The 23,244-nt window shown below is 36.9% G+C and overlaps 1 protein-coding gene across 2 annotated transcripts in view; it reads right to left on the reverse strand.

Annotated features, from left to right (window-relative positions):
• Nucleotides 1-23,244, reverse strand: part of Akt3 (AKT serine/threonine kinase 3) — a 201,536-nt gene that overhangs the window by 89,646 nt on the left and 88,646 nt on the right. For both annotated transcript variants that reach the window (XM_042701145.1, XM_042701144.1), the window contains exon 3: nucleotides 6,924-7,049. In XM_042701145.1, coding sequence (XP_042557079.1) covers nucleotides 6,924-7,049 — 126 coding nt within the window. The remainder of the gene's footprint in view (nucleotides 1-6,923; nucleotides 7,050-23,244) is intronic.

The following is a 23,244-nucleotide window of genomic DNA, read 5'->3' on the forward strand; positions in this document are numbered from 1 at the left end:
GATGTACGAGGTGCAGAGATGTGCAGATGAGCCCTTTGGGCTCTTCCCTCAAGCTGCAGATCCTGGGATGCCAGAGGTGGCTTCTTCTGTTTTAGGAGTGCATTCTTCTCTCAGTGATTTCTTTCTGATCAACTTCCCTAGTATCTTTATTTTTCCTGTCTCTATCCAAGGGTGAGGAGCTTTTTTTCCTTCCAAGGTACATTTAGGTATTATATAACACCATCTGTGGGCCTTAATTTGTTGAATTCAAGTCTCATCTTTGGTTGCCTTGGCAGCCAGATAAAATGATCTTCTGGATACACATGGCCCAAAGCCCCCAAAAGGAAAATAGGAAACATGGGTATCCAGAGAACCTCGAGTCTCATATCTCACCACCTTTCCAAAGTAGAAGAAAGGGAGTTTTTATCTAAGACTCTAATGTTATTAATAGTCTTACACAACAAGACTGATTACTGTAATCTTTCTTGATTGACAACAAGACTTAGCAGGACAAAGAGAAAAAGCAGGGCTTTTTAGAAGCAGTATTATATTACCATTTGTCTAAGGTCAGAATGACGCCTGGTGATAACACCAAGTCAAAATTTTAAACACAAAGTACGTATAATTTTTCTGAGAAGAACATTTACTTGTATTCCTATAATTTTAAAGCATTACTCGATATAGTATCTAATTATAATACAGTAGATATCTGAAAGAAAATCAATACTAAAATTAAGATTTATTTTCAAGTAGATGTTCATTAAAAACAGAAAATGTTTTTGGGATCGGTGTATGTGTGGGATCGGTGTGTGTGTGTGTGTGTGTGTGTGTGTGTGTGTGTGTGTGTGTGTGTGTGTGTGTGTGTGTGTGTGTGTGTGTGTGTGCTTTGTATGTGTGGGATTGGTGTGTGTGTGTGTGTGTGTGTGTGTGTGTGTGTGTGTGTGTGTGTGTGTGTGTGTGTGCTTTTTAAAGTGGCCTCTATGCAAAATTCAAAATCAGGCAAATACACCTCCTTTTGTGTGTGTGTGTGTGTGTGTGTGTGTGTGTGTGTGTGTGTGTGTGTGTGTGTGTGTGTGTGTGTGTGTGTGTGTGTGTGTATGCTTTTTAAAGTGGCCTCTATGCAAAATTCAAAATCAGGCAAATACACCTCCTTTTTATCCTGGAAGCAATTTTAGTCATTTATTTTCCCTTTGATTTGCCTATTTGTAAACTTTTCAAAATATCAGCAAATCGACTGTGTTGTGTTTCTCCAGGAGGACACATTAAGTGACACAGTATAATATTATATACAGTAATATTATATACTGTCACTTCTTTTTGTAGTTAAAAATGTATAATTTGGTGTTTTAAAAATCATGAAACTTATAAAAGTTGTACAACTAACTCCAGTCTTTGGGTACTTTTAATGGAGGGACAGGAACTTCCAGAAAACTAGAATTTTTCTTCTAATTTTAACAATTGAAATGTTCACTTTAATATTTAAATATTCTCACTGCTCACTCTGCCAGTTGCAAAATGCTTATTATTAAAATAAAAGATGTATAGTACTCATAAATTGACATGTGGAACTGAAACCCCTTGGTACAACTACTTACAGGTAATTCTTAAATTTATAAAATTAAAAAAGAGTACAATTTAACTGGCACTGGTGGCTATTCAGAAAGCTGAGACCTGAAAATCTCAGGGTAAGTCCAGTTCCCAGGCAGACAATTCCTCCAGAAGGCTCTTTCAACCTCCAATTCACCAAGAGAATGCTGGTAATGAAGGGTGCCCAGAGCGGCAGAGCATCAGCTTTCAGTGGAAAAAGTGAGTATGAGGCCAAGAGTTTTTAAGTTTAAATTCTGGTATATATTCATGCGTGCATGTGTGCGTGTGCGCGCATGCACGCACGCGCGCACACACACACGCACTAAAAAATAAAGGAAGGAAAAAGAAAGGAAAGGAGGATGTAATTTAAATCTATATATTGTCATTTTTTTGTATCATCATTAAAATGAAGCCCCATAATTTCCTTACAATCCTTGGAAGGGAGAAAGAACTAAATAGGACAAATATATAAAGAAAATATTTCACTTCATTTTGGGAATGGCCTAGAAATGCAGACTGACCTATTTTTTGTAAGACAAGTAAAAAGAGGTTTCGGAGAAGAGGGCTATTTTAGGTTGGGTCAATATTCTGTAGCAGATATACAGTTCAGTTCTAGAAGGTGCTCTTGGGACTAGGGCTGACATGTCTCCCTTTCCCACCCCAGAGAGGAAAAAGGAACCTTTTGGAAACAGAAAGAACCCAAAGTTATATAAGCAAGTCCTTAAGTCCTCCATAAGACTACTTACACTTATAGCTGAGCAAGCTAGGAATTTGGGGAAAAGATGGTAACTGTCAAAATGTCAGAGGCAACAACTACCAAGTAGAAAAGCCATTTGGCTCAAAGTACCTTTAAGCACATCCTACACTATTTTTCAACCAAAAACTTTGCTTTGTGTATACCAATGATCTCAACCTACCATCATTAGAGACCACCCGTGCTGCTCCTGGTCACAGAAGAAGTTTCTATCTCTACATGATGTACATACAGAAGGCATCTTCTCATATGATTCACATTAGATCTACACAAAGAAGGATAAAGGCCAAATAGCCACAGTCTATAGTACTTGGAGAGTTTCTTATTCTGCATGGCAAAGTGTACTTACCAACACAAGTGTTGGACACTGGACCTGAAATCAGGTCTCACTACTCTAATTCTGTGGTAAGTATCTGCTGCAGTTTGGATCTTAGAAGCCTCCTAAAGGCCTAGATGTTGCACACATAGCCCTTACTTGGAGCTCTTGGGAGGTGCTAGAAACTGAGGTGGGCCTGATCAGCAGTCCTAAGTCACTAGGGAATATTCTTGAGTGGAGTGTGGCACCCTGGTCTCTTCCTTTCTCCTAGTAAAAGAGAACCAGTCCTGCTTTGGCACATGGTCACACCTTACTGTCTCACCATATTGCAAAAGCAATGGGGCCAGCCAGTTATAAAAAGGACCCTCCTAAGCAAAGTCAAAATAACCCTTTTCTCATAGTGTTTCTGTCTGTCTTTTTCTTCCTCTTGTCCTTTGAGACAAGGTTTCACTATGTACCCCATAGTCTCACCCTTAACTCACTGATGTAGCCCATGCTGGCTTCAAACTCATGATCTTCCTGACTCAGCTCCTAAGGCTGAGGAATATAGAGACATGCCACCATGCCTGGAAACCTTTTCTCTTTATACGCTGATTAACTCAGCTGACTAACACAATGCCATCATATGAAGGGAGGGATATAACATTTAAATGACAATTGAGTAATGCAAGTTTTAATTTAAATATTGAACTACCATTATATTAAATAAACCACTGACTCTCCAAAGGTCTCATTCTTCTCTTTTAAAAAGAAATTTAAACTAGATGACTTCAGTTATTTACTCAAGAAGAGATATTAAAGCCATAATATGTTAACACTAGGCGATATAAGATAAATAAGACTAAGATCCTTTCCCTAATAAAGATAAATGGAAATGACCCAAGCAGGATGAGGATAGCCAAGAAGCAATAATGTGATAACAGAAGAAGATAAGAACTTTGGGAAAGAAAAAAAGAAGTCACTTAGAAAGAATGGTGAGAGGGGGCTGGGAAGGTGGCTCAGTGGTAGAGCGCTTGCCTTGCATGCATGAGGCCCTGGGTTCGATTCCTCAGCACCATATAAGCAAAAAGAAAAAAGCCGGAAGTGGTGCTGTGGCTTAAGTGGTAGAGCGCTAGCCTTGAGCTGAAGAGCTGAGGGACAGCGCCCAAGCCCAGAGTTCAGGCCCCATGACCGGACCCAAAAAAAAAAAAAAAAGAAAGAATGGTGAGAGGACCTTACATTGAATTAAATCATGTATGAGTGGAAATTAAAATTTAAGGAGATAAAAATGACATTCAAAGCAGAGAGAAACAAAGGCTGAATAGAAAAGCAGCTGAGATTGGCTAGGAAATCATAAACAGTACAAGGCTTCTGCAGCAAATCTACAAAGCAGAAGAGACATGAAGCAACAGTTGGAAGGAGAGGCCAGATTGAAGAGATCCTTATATGATATATTAAGAAGCTGGACGTTATCCAGTAGGCAATAAAGATCCAAGGCAGGGCTTTCAGAGGCAAGTGGCATAGTTAGGATGTAATTTTAGAAAGATCATTTTGACAGCCATGCAAAGGAAGAACATGAATGATACAAACTAGACACAGAGAATCTAGTTAAGAATCTATAGCAGAGATGACGCGTGCTCATTCCAGGGTGATTATAGCAAAAGACATAACAGGTTCAAGAAATAAGAAACCAATCAGTAGGACCAGAAATGGATTGAAAGTGGAGTAAAGATGTGACGGGAAAGAAAAAGAATGGAATAGATCCAGGTTTCTGCTTAGACAGAGACAGAATGATATTGAATAAAGGGGAAGCAACAGAAAAACTTATCCTGAGTTCAATTTAGGACATGTCAATTCCAAAGTCTCTAGGGTAGCGATGTACACAGCCAGTTTAAAACAGTAACCCAATGCTCAGGACCCCAGCCTGTCTGAAGAAGCTGCATACACTGTCACTGAAACATGAGGAATTATTGTGACCACAAGGGAAAAGCTATAATAAAGGGGTATGTACGATTCCTGGCTAGATTTTGTTAAGTACCAAAATCCTGTGCCATTCAAAAGGAAAAAAAAAAAACAAAAAAACAAAAAACTAGGTGACAGTGACACAGAACACAGAGGGAGAGATGATCTCAAGAAGGAGGTCCTCCTCACCGAGATAGGGTGGTGCAGCTTGGGTCTAACTCCAGGAAAAAAGGAGCCGTAAAATGAGAGAATAGTAGAAGCAGGACAGCTATTCTCATCTTCCTCCTGCCCGTTTCCTCTAAAGCAGGTCAGAAAGCCTAGGAGACCTTCCTTTGAAGCAGGTGCTGGATTCTCATGTGAGAGCTACATTTACTATTCCCAAAGGAAAGAATCATCCTTATCTGAGGTGCAGAGAAGAATTTAACTAACAGGCCTTACTCAGTTCCTCATTGATCACCATTAGGTTACACCCCCAGTCCAGTCACACTTCCCATGATCATCATCACACCTAAGCTTAAGGACTCACCAATGGGAGAGGGACCAGCTGTGAGCAAAAATCACTAGACCCTATCTTAAAAATGAATGAGGAAAAAAGGGCCTGGGCATAATTCAAGTGATAGAAAACCTGCCTAGCAAGCACGAGGCCATTGCATTCAGTTCAAATACTGCCAAAATAAACAATGACCTCCACATACACAGAGTGAAGGAGGCTAAGGTAAAAGTGGCATTACTGGTAAAGTAACACTGTCTTGTTCCAAATGCTACCTAAAAGAAATTCTGTCATCTGAAGTCACATTTCCACTCCGCCAATAATGAAATTAAAGAGAATGATCTATGAAGGTCATTCTTACAGCTTGTGCCAAAGTTGAAACTTCACTGATAACATTCCCCTGAATTCATTATTTCCTTAGGTAAATTACTAGTGTTAGTAGAATTTAAGATAATACATTAAAGCTTTAAAAATAGTAAATTAGGATAATTTTACTTGCTCTAAGATTCACACTAATAATAATATTGAAAACTTCACCACTCTGAATCAAGCAGTGATGCTGGTTATACAAGTCAAGACTACAGATGTCAACTAGTACTTATTCTGTATATCAGATGACTGTCAGTCACTGAACAGGATCTCTCCCCAAGAGTACAGCATTTATTTCAGCCTCTGCCAGTGGAAGTGTTAGAGCAGATGTTGGCAGACTGTGACATACAGTCTGTCTTTAAAACTTGTTGGGGTGTGAAATTGCATAAGGTCAAGAAATGCTGCATTTTGATAAGCAGACATAGGAATTCTCTACATTTATAAATTATTTCAGACAAACCAACAGAACTGCTTATAAACTAGACAAACAGAACTATACTGGCTATTATATGCTGCTAATCTTTTCAGATAATTTCTATCACTTTAAAGCAATGTTCATGCAAAGGATCTTTAGAAGGAAAATAGGTTTTCAAATCAGTAATAAATACAAGATAATATTCCAACTATCAGAAAGATTTAAAAACAGTTTCCTACTGAAAAAAAAGCCATTACTATCTAATAAACAGTTTGATGGAGAAAAAGATGTTTCTTTAAAGTATATATGAGAGGGGTTTATTATCTTTAAGTAGTTATACAAAGAGATTTCAATTCAATATGTTATAACTATATTGTATCTTCTAGTGTCTCCCTCTTCCATCTATCCTAACCTGAATAGGATCTCTTTTTAAAAAAATTGCTACTTAAGAATCCACTGATATGAACATGATCATTCAATTAACTATAAAAACTTTAGTTTATCTTAAAAATCATTAAAAATAGAAACAGACTCCAGGCTCTTACAGTGGTAATATGAAATTTATAACATTCGAACACTATCGTTTCTTGGATGTTGGTTGTTATTTAACTGGGTTTTTAAAAACCTTCAATTTTCTAAAATGTCTTTTCCAAACATAACAAGTAAACACATCCAAAATGAATATTAAGGAGGTCATCTAGTTAAACTTTTCATCTCAATTTCACAGATAACAGAAGTTGATTTAAACCCAACTTTAAAAAGCTTTACTTCTCAATTAGCACAGAAAAGTCCTTTTTACTGATGAATCAATAGGTCTTAACAGTGTTAAAAGGCCTGAGTGTAACGTAATTTTAATAATTGTTATTACCAGTTATCTTTCAGTTAATTTTGTGCTATGTTTAAACAATTACAGCATTTCTAAAAAATTAATTTTTGTTATACATTTATAAGAAAAGTGTAACTATGAATGCTTCTTTTCCATAGACTTCTCAGCTATCCCAACATATTTCACACACAAAATTCTAAGAAAAAGTAAATGTGAAGTGAATCGGTAGTAAGGTAATGGACTTACTTGCCACTGAGAAGTTGTTGAGGGGGTAAGGTAAGTCTACATCCTGAGGTTTTTCTTTATATCCTATGAATGAGCCGTCTGTCTTCAAAAGAAAATAGCGTGGCCTCCAGTTTTTTATATATTCTCCTGCATGAGGAAAACACACGTGTTAATGCTAAAAGGAAATGAGCAGTAGCTTTCATGTGAAAAATAAATTATGGTACAATGTATGTCCTACAACATTGGCCTCCAAAAATTTAGCTAGGCAATTTTCTTTTAACTAAGCTTACAAAAGAAAATACATAAACCTACAATTAAGATTCAATTAAAACCCAAACATGTTTTGTTTTTAATAATTCCACACTTCGATAATTCATTTGCACCATTATTCCTCCAGAAATCATTCATCTGAGTAGCATTTTGTTTGGTTTTCCAGTTTGTCAGATGATTGTTCGAGTACATTTCCAGTTGTTTTAAAAGCCTTGACAAAATCAGGCATATAGTATTTATGAATTTTGGTGAAAAACATTTGCAAGAGTAATAAAAGGTATTTCTCTCTCATGTACCATTGACTACTTGGTATTATTTTTATATAAAGGAAAAAAAATGCTGGTGTTGGGTCCTAAACTCAGGCCTGGGCGCTGGCCCTAAGCTTGGTGCTCAAGGCTAGAGCCACAGTGCCACTTCTGGCTCAGTTGGAGATAAGAGTCTCTCAGGGACTTTCTTGTCTATATTGGCTTAGAACCTTGAGCCTCAGAACTCAGCTTCCTGAGTAGCTAGGATTACAGGTGCTTGAGATCTAATAGCAGGGTACAACTATCCAGTACAGGACTGGAAAATAGAACCAGATGGCCATGCAGTTCTCGTGGTGCTACAGAGCACAACTGTTGCTTAATGTTAGGAAATGTTTGGGTTGTCTAGCTGGAAGTATGTGCAAATCTAATAATAGGCACATTTACTGACTGTTATGTCATGGCCCTTTAACCTGTGTTGTTAACATCTATGTCTTTGTCTGTGTACTTGTATACAGTTTTGTTGTTGTTGTTTTGGTCAGTCGTGGGGTTTGAACTCTGCGCCTGGGCTCTTCAGCTCAAGGCTAGCACTTGAGCCACAGTGCCACTTCATGTTGGTTTTCTCAATGGCTTACTGAAGAGTTGGGGGAGGGGGATGGGAAGGAGTGGGGGAGGTGGGGAAGGTAAGGGATATTGGGACAACAACAAGGAAGGGAAGGGGTAACAATGATTGACAAGTAATGCACTCATTGCCTCACTCATGTAACTGTAACCCCTCTGTAAAGCATCTTAATAATAAAACAAAATTAAAAAAAAAAAAACAAAGAAAAGAGTCTCACAGACTTTCCTGCCCTGGCTGGCTTTGAACCATGATCCTCAGATCTCAGCCTCCTGAGTAGCTAGGACTACTATAGATAGCTTTAAGCTGTGTTTCAACCCGTGTTCTTTCATTTTCTTGACTTATAATTTTCATTTACAAAATGTTATTTTCCTAAAAAAATAAGCTTTAGTCAATATTTAATAATGAAAATAATACAGGGCAGCTATATCTATCATCTCAGTACGTGGGAGGTTGAGGCAAAACAATCTTAAGTTAAAATCAAGTTTAGGCCATGTAGTGAGACCCTGTCTTAAAAAAAAAAAAATTAAGCCAGGTGCCAGTGACTCACTGTGTAATCCTAGCTCTTCTGAAAGCTGAGATCTAAGGATCATGGTTCAAAGCCAGCCCTGATGAGACTTATCTGCAATTAACTATCAAAAAGCCAAAAGAAGGGGCTGAGAAGGGGGCTCAGTGGTAGAGCACTTGCTTTGCATGCATGAGGCCCTGGATTTGATTCTTCAGCACCACATAAGCAGCAGAAGCCGGAAGTGGCGCTGTGGCTCAAGTGGTAGAACTCTATCCTTCAGCTGAAGAGCTGAGGGACAACGCCCAGGCCCAGAGGTCAGGCCCCACAACTGACAAAAAAAAAAAAAAAAAAGAAAGGAAAAGAAGAAAAAGACAAAAGAAATCAGGCCTTGGTAGGTCACGCCCAGGAGGCTAAGTGAGATGTGAGGATTGTAGTTCAAAGTCAGCCCAGGTAGCAAAATCTGTGACACCCTTACCTTCAATTAGCCACCAAAAAGCCAGAAGTAGAGCTCAAGTGGTAAAGTGCACCCAGGCCCTAATTTCAAGTCCCAAAACCAGTGTACACACACACACACACACACACACACACACACACACCGATTCCCCCCCCCCCCCACTTTTCAAAGGCACTGTTCCAAAGACATCCATCAATATACATCCAAAATTTGTCTGCATTCAAATGTGAGTTGGTACAGTGTGACAACTGGAGAGCATTTCTAACACAAACTTCTCATCAACTTTCTACCCACATTTGCAGGTGTTCTACTTGCTCCTGTGGCTGGACTTTGTTTTGACCTACTTTATCTCCAATTCCAAAATACGCCATCATGTTTTACTTAACAGCAAGAGATACTCTGAGAAAAGCATTTTTAAGGCAATTTTGTCCTTGTGCAAACATCAGAAAGTGTACCTAGACAAATCTGGATGGTACAGCCTGCACATATCCTAGCACAGGTTTGCTAACCATCACAAGCACATGAGGAATGGTTTGAACTCTGACTAAAATCTTACTTGGCAACAGGAAATTTTAACCTCCATTATAATCTCCTGCGACCATTATTCAATATGTGGTCAGTCACGGACCAAATCCTTATGTGGGCATAACTGCATTTCCTAGAAAGGATTCTGGTAGTTTAGCTTGTGTAATGAGCTAAATGATTCATTCTTCAAAGATGCATTCATCCTAACCTTTGGAACTTAAGAATATTACGTCACTTTATTTGGCAAAAGATGTGATTAAGTCAATGATTTTGAGAAAGAGCTTCTGCTAGCTTATCTGAGTGAGCCCTAAACCCAATTTTAAATGTCTGTGTATGAATGGAGTGATGCATAGAGAGAAGGCAATGTAACCATGTAGGTAAAGACTGGAATGATACACCATAATCTAAAAAGCACCTACCACCACCAGAAGCCATAAGAAATAAGGAATAGACCCTAGAGCCTTCAAAAGGAGTGGGCTCAGTCACACCCTGTTTTCTAAGTTCCAGTCTATACAACGAGGACAGAATCATGAGTTTCTGTTGTTTTAATCAATGTACCCTGCTACACTCTGTTACAACCACCACGGGAAATAAATACAGCTTCTAATCACTGTAACCAAAGGATTATTCACAGAACAGAAACAACAAAAATCGAATTCATTAGTCCTTGGCATGGAATAATATACAGATTCGGTTTATATCTCCTGAATGAAAATGACAAAATCCTTATAGCTTCTATAAAAATGAGAGAATCCAACTTGTGAAATGCAGAGTTGGAAGAGGCTGTTTTCTAGAGTGCAGAGTTCTACTTATAAGGACTCTAGATTTTGGTCCTTTGCCAACTTTCCCACACTGCTTAAAATTTATTAAAATAAACATGATTTCTCTTAAGGCTAGGTTGTGTTGAGTTATAACTCTAACTTCAAGAGAAATACAAAGTTAGATATGAGCTGAACCATGTACAAACTGCTGTAGCAATGCTTAGTTAGCTGTTAGAGACCTACCCATCTATTGAAATCCAATGCTAAATGAGATGGTACTAAAAACACATATATATTAACTTATGTTTTACTAGAACAAGCACAAACATAATCCAAATGAATATAAATCCACATTTATGTATCTATGGAGACAAAGTCATTGTTTTTAAAATATGCTATTTGCTTAAATAAAATGGAAAATAAAAGGTCCTAGAGAGTAACATGTGTAAAGCAACCAAGTTGAAATTCAGAGCTTTTCTAAGATACACAGAGGATAAAGATTTTTAAACTACCACTGGCAAGTCACATTTGTTATATATAACATTGGATTTTAGGGCTGGGAAGGTGGCTCAGTAGTAGAGCGTTTGCCTTGCATGCATGAGGCCCTGGGTTCGATTCCTCAGCACCACATAAGCAAAAAGAAAAAAGCCGGAAGTGGCGCTGTGGCTCAAGTGGTAGAGCACTAGCCTTGAGCTGAAGAGCTGAGGGACAGCGCCCAGGCCCAGAGTTCAGGCCCCACGACCGGACCCAAAAAAAAAACAACATTGGATTTTAAAGCTAGTTACTCTGCAAGGAACAAAGAATAAACATTCTCAAATGTTTGTTCTCTACTCTACCTTGGACAAGATGGTATATACCTGTAATTCCAGGACTCAGGAAGCTGAGGTAGAAAGAGCATAAGTTGAAGACAATCTGGAGTATACAGATAGAGCATCTAAAATTTTCTTTCTAAGTAAAACGTGATAATTAAGAACTCTTGACTATACTGATTGGCTGCACAAATGCAGCCAGTCCACTATATTTACCTTCTTCCTCTGTACAATGGGAATCATATCATACTTACATAAAGAATTTTTGTAAGGGCATACTGTAAAAGTTCTTAGCATTTCATATTTAACAAGTGTTAAACTCTAAATTAAATGGAACTGCTAATTTGATAACATAATTCGTAATGGTACTGTGATTATTCGGTAGTATCTGCATAAATACTAAACTAATAAATACTGCATTAATAAATTCATCCCACCAGCTGGACATGTGACTCACATCTGTAGTCCTCGCTATTTTGTGAGGCTGAGATTGGGAGGACTGTGACTCAAGGCCAGCACCAGTAAAATGTTACTGAGACCACAATGTCAACAGAAAAAGCTGTTTGTAGTGGCATGCTCCCTCCATCCCAGCTAAAACAAAAAATACAAATAAGAGGGTGTGGTCTCGACTAGCCAGGGAAAAAGGAGACCCTGTCTCAAAATTAAAAGCATAAAGGTCTGGGGCATAACTCAAGTGATGATGCACCTGCCTAGTAAGCATGAGGCTCTGAATTTAAACTCCAGTACTGTCAAAAAACTTTCTTAAATAAAAATAAACTGGGGCTGGAAAGGTGGCTCAGTGGTAGAGTGCTTACCTCACATGCATGAGGCCCTGGGTTTTATTCCTCAGCACCACATAGAAAGAAAAAGCCAGAAGTAGTATTGTGGTTCAACTGGTATAGTGCTAGCCTTGAGCTAAAGAGCTGCAGGGCAGTACCCAGGCCGAGTTCAGGCCCCACAACTGACAAAAATAAATAAGTAAATAAATTTACAACTGGCCTTTCTGATTTTTTTATTGATATACACAAATGTCCAGCACTATGAAAACACAAGCTTTTTAAAAAATTTCCAGAGAGCAGAGCTTTAAACCAGAAAATGATAGTGTTCAGTAAAAAATAAATTTAAATGACTTACGAACCTATCTTCAGTAATACTCTTATATAAAAGTCTACTTCAGACAGGAGATTTAGTATCAGTATGAAATGGAACTAATTTCATACTTCACAATATAGTAAACATAAGTTTTTCTAACCATCTTCCAACCAAATGAATTATATAATTCATAATTGTGTGATTTCTTATCCTAAAACTAAATATTGTTACAGAATAAGGCATAATAATAAATATAGAAAAACACCTGAAATCTTTAAAGTTGCCTGCTATATTTTTTACAGAGGAGGCCTCTAAGTGCTAATGGACTGCTGTCCATGTCTCTTAGAAAACAATGGGAACATGCTTTTCCCTGAACTTACTCTATTTTACATATGCCTCAAAATTAATCTGAAAATTTTATCTTATACTATGTATAGGGAACTACTATAGTACTTTTTCAATCGCAGAGGAAATATGAAATTTAACTTTTAAAAGATGCAAATGCTTTGGTCCTTATTAAGATAGGTTATCTTATATATAAATTATATTGGGGCTGGGAAGGTGGCTCAGTGGTAGAGCGCTTGCCTTGCATGCCTGAGGCCCTGGGTTCGATTCCTCAGCACCACATAAGCAAAAAGAAAAAAGCCAGAAGTGGTGCTGTGGCTCAAGTGGTAGAGCGCTAGCCTTGAGCTGAAGAGTTGAGGGACAGTGCCCAGGCCCAGAGGTCAGGCCCCATGACCAGACCCAAAAATAAATAAATAAATAAATAAAACATTTATTACATACAAATACATTTATACATTTAAAACATTTATATGTAATACATAGTGTATAATATTTTATATATTTTATACTATAAATACATAAATATATACATATATATTTATATTTTATATATTTTATAAACATATATTATATATTTATATATTAAAATAGGTTATATATACACAAATATGCATATATGTTATATATAAGCTTATATATATATATATACACACACACACACATATATATATATACGTAAAATTTTGCAGCTTCTGTGAACTTACATGTTTAGGTTATCATTTCCTTTTCACCAAGTCCTTCAAATATGTCCTTTTCTTGCCCTTCATCAAGTTAAAATGCTAAAACCTACTGTGACATTAATGCAGTGTCATCCACTACCATCAGCAGCTTTATGTATGCCGGTTTGAGTAACCATTGAAAATTAGGAGAGGTCTATGAAACATACTGGTTCCAAGATTGCTCATTCTAAGACGCTGCTCAATGAACATCATAGGTCAAAGAATATGCGTTTAAAAATGTATTTAGAATTGAGGAAATAGGCTTCTAAATAGATTACTTTTGGTGTCAAAATATGTTCAAGTAGCAAGAATGCATAATGCAAACATCATCAAGTTTTAGTTCTAGTGGGCAGTTTTAAGAAACCAGAACACCGAACAAGAGGATGAGGTAAACATGTTTAACTCAAGACTAAAACTGGGGGTGTCTGGAGGCTTAGCCAGGAGGACTGCTTGAACCCCAAGAGTTTTCAGTCAGTTTGAGCAACTTAGTAAGACTGTTTCAAAATTTTTTTTTGAAAATGAAAATCTCTCCCATTTCCTTCTCCATTCTTGGTGAAGAACGTTAGGCTATGGCTTCCCTTCACTAAGGCTTTCCAAAGTTCTTTCCTTGCCCTCAGGCAAATCTGAAGCACTGGGAGACCACAGTGTCTTCTACCCTTGGCATTTCTCTGAGCCTTGAGGAAGGGACATGGTTCTCCTATGCTGAAGGGACTGGGCAGATGGCACATATGAGCCTGCAATGCTTCAGGATGGGGCCCTGCCCAGGCCTCTTTGAGAGGCCTGGCTGCTACTGGACCAGTCACTATCACCCTGCAACTGGCCACATGGAAATTGTTTACAATTTTGCTAATCTGCTTCTGTGATTCAAAGATGCCTTAAAAACTTTCCAGATGTAAACCCATTCTTCTGTCTTCCCACATATGTCCCTTCATGATTCTTTTGAAAAGTGTATTATAGTCAAGAAGCTCTGCCTCTACTACATAATGCATGAACCTGTCATTTTTTTCTTTAAAGAAGGCTGAGGTCCATGTATTGCTTTGAAGCTGAGGTAATGAAAAGAAAAATCTGCGCCCTAAACTTCTCAGAGTAGCGGGTCTGTTAGTACTCTCTCTCATTGCTATTTCCTTTTACTTTCTCAAAACTTCATAATTTACCTTCTACCTTAAGCATTCTGGTATTTGTTTTGTGATATTCCATAAATTGGTCAATCAAATATTGGTTCCATTAGGGATACTTGTATTCTATTTAACACAGCAACATCGTAACAAAATTATAGTGTCAAGTTTTATTCTGAGAGAAGAAAAGCCATATGGATGGAAAGAGGAAAAGGGAGAGGAAGGGAGAGAGAGGGGAAGAGAAAAGAGAGAAGCGGGAGAGAGAAAGGAGAAAGACAAAGAAAGAAGGAGAGGGAGAGAGGTGAGAGGGTGAGGGAGGAGAGACATTCACACACACCAGTCAATGGAAAACAACATTCTTGCAATTTAATGAAGAATAAACCATGAGATGAGTTTACATAGCAGTAGATATGTTGTGGAGAATTACTCAATCTGTACTCAGCTTCCTGCTGGGTAAATGTGAGCTAAATTATTATTTTGCTTACATTTACACCCTCGTAGGTTGTGAAAGCAAAGCTTTCTTTTTAATCTGCTTTCTGCATAATAGTAAAGTTTCCATTTCTACACACTACACTGCAATGAATATGATGTCTTGTCTATACAATTTTAACAAAGTGTAAAGTATTGCAAAGATACGGACCAACTTAAAATTTTTACTTCTTTACTGTAACTATTTTCCATTTATCAACCACATTCTCTTGAATATTCAAGTAAATGTAGTATCTTACCTTATATAGAAACTGCAGTGGGAAATCTTAACATCAAATGTGGAAGCAACGACTGCCTTGATATGTATCTCAGCTAACACATAGCAGACAAGCAGTAACCACTATCTCAATAATAAATACTGCTACCACATTTCTACAGCTCAGTCCACTTTCTAGGCATGGTGTGCAGTAGAGTAGCTGGTCGTGTTGGGTCTGGCAAACAAGTTCGTAGTCCTTGCTCATCAGGAGGCCTACGCCCTAGGGAACGCCCGAGTTTCAGCCGACTTATCCCTCATCCCTCCTCTCTACTAAATTCACTGCCTACATAACAAAAATTAATGTAACAGAACAGGGCTTTATCTCTGATTCTTGTCAAAAGGTCTCTCCTACCATACATTTATTTCCAGTACTTTGGGATTCAAAACTGATATTGCATCAAACCCGTGGGCTCTTATTATTCAAAGAATAACTCCGTGCCCTTTGTTTTTCCTTAGACAGTAAGTGGAGACTTGCAAGTCAAAGGTTAAGAGGAAAAAATGATGGCTGAACAAGAAAAACCAAGGAAGTCCTTAGCCCTGCCCTGTGCTCAGGCACCCACAAGGGAGCTGTTCACAGTAGTGCTGAGAGGCAGGTGCCACGGCATCCTGAGACCCTGAGACACAGAACAGTCAGTTAAAGGCAGAGCTGAGGTGAATAGAGGTCATCACTCTGCCCTGCTCTGGCTTCATACCATGCAGTGGTAGGGAGTGCACTGTGAAGACAGACTGCCCAGATTCAAATGCGTCTGTCATTCACCAAGTATGTGGGTATCAAACAGGCATGCTCCCAGTCTCCAAAATCCTCTTCTAAAAACTGGAAGCAATAATAATAAAGAAATAAATATTTATTAAACACACAGAATAACATCTGGCTTACATTAGATACTATATAAGTATTTGTTAATTGAATAAGATATAGCGCGGTGAAGGAAAGCAAAGATTTGATGAGTGACTCATGTGTGCCAAATATTAGACTACATGAAAGTACAGTTTTTAAAATAAAATGAAATTTGTTCATTTTCCTAATTGAACAAATGAGGGATTTTTGTGGAAAAAATTCTATTTTTGTCATCCCTTTGTTTTTGGCCATTTTCAACTACCATGATTAATAATGATGAACTCTTTCAGGTACTGGTGGCTCACATCTGCAATCCTAGCTACTCAGGAGCGTGAGATCTAATGATCACAGTTCAAAACCAGCCCAGGCAGGAAAATCCATGAGACTCTGATCTCCAATTAAGTACCAGAAAGCAAAAAGTGGAGCTTTGGCTCAAGTGATAGAATACCAGCCTTGAGCAAAAAAGCTCAGGGACAGCACCCAGGTCCTGAGTTCAAAACTTTGTACCGGGACAAAATAATCCTCATTAATAATGGTGGTGGTGATGATGATGATGATAATGCTGCTGCTGCTGCTGCTGAATTGCATCTCACTTATGCTTAACCAGTTAAACTTACTAGTTAAAAGCTGACAACACTCTCACTGAAATCCTCTGATTTAATATTAAATAGCTAATTCTTAAAAATTAAAGGTGTTTACACTGAATTATTAAACACTTTAATGTTTCTTTCAATTATTTCATGAAAAAGTTACTATATACAAAAAGAAAGAACAGAGCAAAGGATACATATAATGATTTTGACATTATTCCTTTCTTACTCATCTTTTATTATACAAGTGAATCGTCATTTAAACTGTTCAGACACATTAAGCCACACATCACTATTAGGCTTTTTAAAAAAAGAATAACAGTATATTTCAATTGCTGGTAGGTTTACATAGAAGCCTTTGATTATCCAATGAAGTAATTATTCTTTATTCATATTTTGAAGATATAATTAGAGAATATATGCTTCCATCCCAATGAATGCTGCTATATATGCAAATTAAGACTGTAGATAAGTTTTAACTAGACTACTATCAAAGACAGAAAAAAAACCCACCTAAGTAAAATCTTAAAACTCTCCAGATAATTTTCTTCTACTCTTTATAAATCAGTCATTACAGTCAGTCATTTCTTAATCATTTTTTTAATTTAATCATTTTTAATCATTATTTTAGAGAACTAAATGTGCTTAAATGCTGCCATCAAATTCAGGGGCACACATATACTTAACACCTTAAAAATAACTGAACATATCAAAGAAATGCAACCATAAATCAAATACTATTCGATTATTCAAATAAGCCCATTTTCCCCTCCAAGCCTGCAAGCAGATGAACAGCAGCAGAGCTACTTGTCAGTGCTGTGAATGAACTTCCTCACCTCGGCCCTCTGAGGGCAGTGTTACCTAACACAGAACCATCGCCATTCAAACAAAAATAATTCAAAAAGTGAAATAGACATAATTTGCTCAGTACATGAAAGTATTCCTATCTTCATTATTATCTGACCTTCACACGGAAAATACTGCTTGTTTCCAAATGGTTCTAGTAATGTTAAATGGAAATTTTTTAAAAACTAAGACATTTGAAAGGAAAAGGCCTTCAAAGTCTCATGGAGGCCATCCAAACTGATGAAATAAAAAGTTACATGAATCACTCTGTGTAAATAGTTAAGAAATACCTATTGGTATGTTTCATGTATAATAGTGTATGCTTAAATTTTTTTGAGACATCAGAATGGTCAATCATTACTAAAGAAGACTATTTTTTTGTTGTTGTTAAAAGCAGCAACTGGGATCATTTGTTACAAACCATGCACTTGATAATGCAAATGACACACTGGCAAATATAAAGTGGAGTACACCCTGCTTTGTGTAACTGAGAGCATGAAATATTTGGGCAGGGCAATAGTTACCAACTTTCCCCCTAGCACCTGAGTCAATGCACAGAAAGTGCATTTTCTCACAGAAAGTAGGAAAGAAGTTATTTGCAGTTTACTCAGTCACCATTTTTGCCAAACACAGAGGAACTGGCAGTATATTATTCAATGGTATGACAGACTTTTCACTGAAGAATATAAAAAGTGCTAATCTCCCTGTCAGAGTTTTATATAGATGTAAAACTGGTGATTATCCAAGTCTAAACTTCATATCACTAACTCTCTAAAAAATAAATAAAAAAGAAAAATATACTTAACTTTATAAAAAGATCCACTGCCGAGAGATAAACATTATTACAAGGAGGTAAACATCAAATTTACTTTTCTACAACTGATCTCCTGATATATGGCTGCCATTTAATCAAAATGTACTTTTTATTTAGATTTAAAATTTATTTTTAAAAGCCTTTGTGTCTAAAACTTAAAATATAATTCACTCAGGAACTATGTCATTATTTAGTACACTTTGAGTAAACCAGTTGTTTAAATTTTATTATTAGAATTAAATATTTTAATTATTTTTTAAAAATAAAAGCATTCCAATTATAAGGCTAGTCAGTTCTACACATTTTTCACTACCAAAGTACAATGAGATATGTTAACAGGTAGATGAATATAGAGCAAATGAAGAAAAGAGGGTCATCTTATAAAAATCTCATTCATAGTTTGTATACTTAAACTTCAACATCTTTTCACAAAGATGCCAAAAAGCAACAGCTGCTGTTCCATACACTTTTACTTCAACATATATAATTATGAACTTGATGCTGAGTTCTAGTCTCTGACAAATAAGTGACTTCCTTTGCCAAAAAAAAAAAAAATACACTAACTTCTTCATAGTTTATGCCTTCGCCGCCTTTGTATCTTAATCATCTTCTGTTCTAAAAAGTACTCCCAAGTTTACCAACATCTTTAATCAGATTTTCAAGAGACTAAAAACACATTAAAAATTTAAAGCCAAAACATGTCTGAAGCAAGATGCCTTAAAGAATATGTCAGACAGTGAAATATTCTTCTGTTTTCAACACACTGGCCAATATTTTTTTTTTAAAGAACTCACTACTCATACAAGATTATTCTGAGGCTCAATTCAAATACATCTATATACCATGAAAGCTAGAAGCTCCTAGGAAAAAGGGGAGAGGGGAAAGAGAGAGAGACAGAGAAGGACAGAGGGAAGGAGGGAGGGAGGGGGAAAGGTAGGGGTAAAGAGAGAGAAAGAGAGAGAGAGAGATTCTAACAATATGCTAAGTTTAGTTCTATTCATTTGTGAAACTGTCCTCATAGTATTTTAAAGTATATTTTTATCCTTATCTGTTACACAACAGTTCATAGGCTATGGGATATTCCCACTTGTTTATTATGTAAGTTGTTTTTAGTAAACACAGTATTATTTTTTTAATCAGACTGTAACACTTAACTGTCTGTGTATGGATTTTGGCATCTGTCACATCATTAAGTATTAAAATATCCTTCAATGAAATTAGTACTGCATTCATTTTTCTGGTATCACCAGTTTATTCTTTGAAACCAAAATGGAATTCCCAGTCACTATACTCAATTCTGTGACTCTCAAATGCCAAATAAGCAGCAATCCCAGGTGCAATATTTCTTATCATTCCATACTAAATAATACTTAAAGCTGAAGGCTTGACAGAAACAAGCTGAAAAGAAAATCCTTAAAAACCACCAGCTACGGGGCTGGGAAGGTAGCTCAGTGGTAGAATGCTTGCCTTGCATGCATGAGGCTCTGGGTTCGATTCCTCAGCACCACATAAACAGAAAAAGCCAGAAGTGGCATTGTGGCTCAAGTGGCTCAAGAGCGCTATCCTTGAGCTGAAGAGCTGAGGGACAGCGCCCCATGACACACACACACACACACACACACACACACACACACACACACACACACACACACACACACACACACACACACACACACACACACACACACCAGCTACATCTGTGTGGGAATTAATCATACTCTGTATGGACTGATGGCCTCAAGTCAATCAATGCCATCTGCAGATTACTTCTCTATGAACATACTTCTGTGTATCCCAGCACTCCCTGTAGGAACTTTATCAGTTTTTTCATCTGCAAAATAAAGAGTCCTGACAAACAAATAATGCTTTGCAACTTTATGAGGAGATGAAACACTCTTTGTAGTGTTATTTGCTCATTTATTATCATCATTACATTTGTTAACCACGTATTAAAATCTTACTGTAAAAATAATTTCAACCTAAGTACAGCTTACAGATTGGTCATAACAGAGAAAAATGGAGCTCCAAATTAGTTGAGATTAATATGAATCAAAAGAATGAAGATAATTCTGCAATCTTATATTGAAATAAATAAAAAATATCTTATAGAACATGAAATCACCAGTAAATAACCGTATCACATACTCAAAATGTTTATATTCAGCAGTTTTCTCTATATTGTCTTAAAAAAAATCTACTTTCTTCCAGATTTCTGAAATAATTGTAAGTCATTAAACATAAGATTATAAGAAAAAAAATGTTATTTGTGACCATTCCTAACAGTCTCATAACTTTGTATGCTCACTTTGCAATGGTCAGCATTGTATTAACACTCCAATTTGAACAGTAACAGACCTCTAGATTTGGGACTAGGCTTGCCTAACAAAAATGAAATACTCCAATTTCAACAGTAACAGACCTCTAGCCTTGGACTAGGCTTGCCTAACAAAAATGAAATATCAAGAACAATGGCAATTGCATTTGCTCCATATAATCTAAATATATTATCTCCTTTAGTTCCCTCAAAATCCTTCCACAGAAGTTCTTGTTTACTTCTTTGACTAGATAAATTCATGCTTAAATACTTTCCTAGTTGTCATAAGTTATTTCATAGTTGCATAGGTTGTTAAATTTAAATCTTCAGATACTCTGCCTTCAGTATCAGTCATCTTACTAGGTATAGATACTTGGTCACAACTGGCAAATGGTACTGACAAAATGAGAGCAACAGGCATGGGCAGGCAGGTTTACTTTATTCCAGCTAGCTTTGTAGCTGCTCATTAATATCCTGACCACTCTCTTACTTCCAGGAAAATGGTGTTCCAGTTGCCCCATGCTTAATGAGGATATCAGGACAGACTACAAAGCAGTATGTAAATTATCCTACAAATATATGGACATATTTATGACTCTCCAAATACAAGAGCAGGAGTAAGTACATAAAACAAAAGGGAGGTCTACGCAGCAGAAGATTCTCCATGAGGTAGGGCCACTGAGGAAAGTGAAACAGAACGTTTTTCTAGGTACACCTGCCTTTTTGAAAAGTAGAAAATAGTACTTGCAGAAAGACATTACTCCTCACACCAAGCTTTGCTTAGTGTGTCAATCACATTTGAGGCATTTTTGCTTAACAATCATGCAACAAACCCTTAAATATTTTAGGAAAGTATGAGTTGACAAAAACTCAGAGTACACAATTTTTAATTCTGCACACATTTTCTTTTCTTTGGTAATATAAGTCAAAATGACAATAAGTAATAGAAAAAGACAACAAAAGCCAGGGCTTCTCATTTAATTTTCTTTGGGTTTGGTTTTGGAAGTTTTACAAAAAATTGAGGTGATCAGGAGCATGTGTTAGGAAATCTTTACCTAACATCACCAGGTCTTCTCAATTATTGAAATTAAGGTAAGAAAATAGAAAAGCAAATGTATTTACTTCTAACTAACTATAAATGTTTCAGCATTTAAAAGTATTCCAGGTACATCAAATCTACTCCAAACATTTAATGATAAAAATGAATCAGAAGGAAATATACAACCAACTCTTAAATGCTTTAAGAAAATGTAGGTCTTTCACTAGTAGAATCAAGAAAGAGATTAACCAAAAAGGCCAGGAACTACATAACTTTGACAACTAGGAAAATGTAAGTTCAAGTATCATGGAACTACTCAGTAAAAGAAACCTGGTACTCTATAATGCTTAGCAGTAGCCTATGAAATGAATCATTTCAGTCATTTATTTCCAAAGGATAGTTTAACTAGTTGAACTGTTAATATAAGTATTTAAAGGCATGACTATTCAACTATTACTTAATCACAAGCTCCCATTATTAGTTAGCAATTCACACCTAACATTAAACAAATGATATACCATCTATATGGGGAAATAAGCAAGTTGGTGTTGCTGTTTAAGAAGTTGCTTTCTGAAAACTAGATGTATACAAGGGAGGGAAGAGGAAGTATTAAACTCCTAAACTAATTAAGGAAATATGGGGAGGGGGCTTGCAGGAAAACAATGATAATTAGTATGTACCCTCGGTTAACCAAATCCACACACACATTCATTCTGTATGTGCACACACAGCAGCAGCATCATAAACCGTCTCAAGTTCTAGCCATTATTCAGTTCGACATCTGCACATGTTTATGCGTCTCTCCAAACAACCTCTTGAACACCCTGCTGGAGCTGTCATTTTTTTCTTCTCCCTATCTGGCAGATGGCAAGTCAACAATCGGCATCAACAGCAGCCGAGTATCTCCCCCTCCATGCTACCCCCCTAAACAGACACAATAATAACTTCTTTGTGCTTCCCTACAATGCAGCTGCTTAAACCATTTCGCTACAAGGCTGCTTTGCCTTAATAAAAAAAAAAAAAAATCCCTTCTGTCAAGTCTAAAAAGCAGCATAATGTTAAGCAAGCTAAAGCCACAGCACAGCTGCAAGCGGGCAGACGCATTGACAGCTCCTCCCTTAACAAAGCCCTGTGAATTGAAGGGGGTTCATCTGAGGCTCACACAGTAATTAGTATAAAAAAGTCCCACAGCCTCTATTATGCTAAGGGAAAAAAAAAACTGGACAGAACTGGGCTGCTGTTTTGCGTCAAGAGTTCTGTTGCAGAGTAGATAAATCATGTTGGGTTTTTTCCTCTCTTTTTAAAGACAGTAATAAGGAGGATGAGAGAAGCTAATTTGAAAAGTTGGACACAGTAATTGTACCATATGGTGAGCATTTATCCTTTCTGAAATGCACGCTAACAGTCACTTACATGCACACTGCTTTGTTTTACAGTTGTTATTCTCTCTACCATATTCATAAAATGGATTTGAATATCTGATAGTCAAGAGAAGTTGTGTGTAATTAGCAACAGAACTGCCTAGGTTTAATTTACTGGCCTTGCACTACAATCTAGTAAAATACAAAACAAAATTAAACAATGTGTCCACTTTGTAAAATGTTTTTTTCCTTAGTTCAATTTTAAAAACCTAGTGAATCTAGGTTCACAGGAAGGTTTCTAAGTCATTAATATTTTAAGTTCCAACAGAATAAACT

The sequence above is a fragment of the Dipodomys spectabilis genome, unplaced genomic scaffold, assembly GCF_019054845.1.
Source record: "Dipodomys spectabilis isolate Male_0828 unplaced genomic scaffold, ASM1905484v1 ptg000288l, whole genome shotgun sequence".
In the NCBI taxonomy this organism is placed as follows: Eukaryota; Metazoa; Chordata; class Mammalia; order Rodentia; family Heteromyidae; genus Dipodomys; species Dipodomys spectabilis.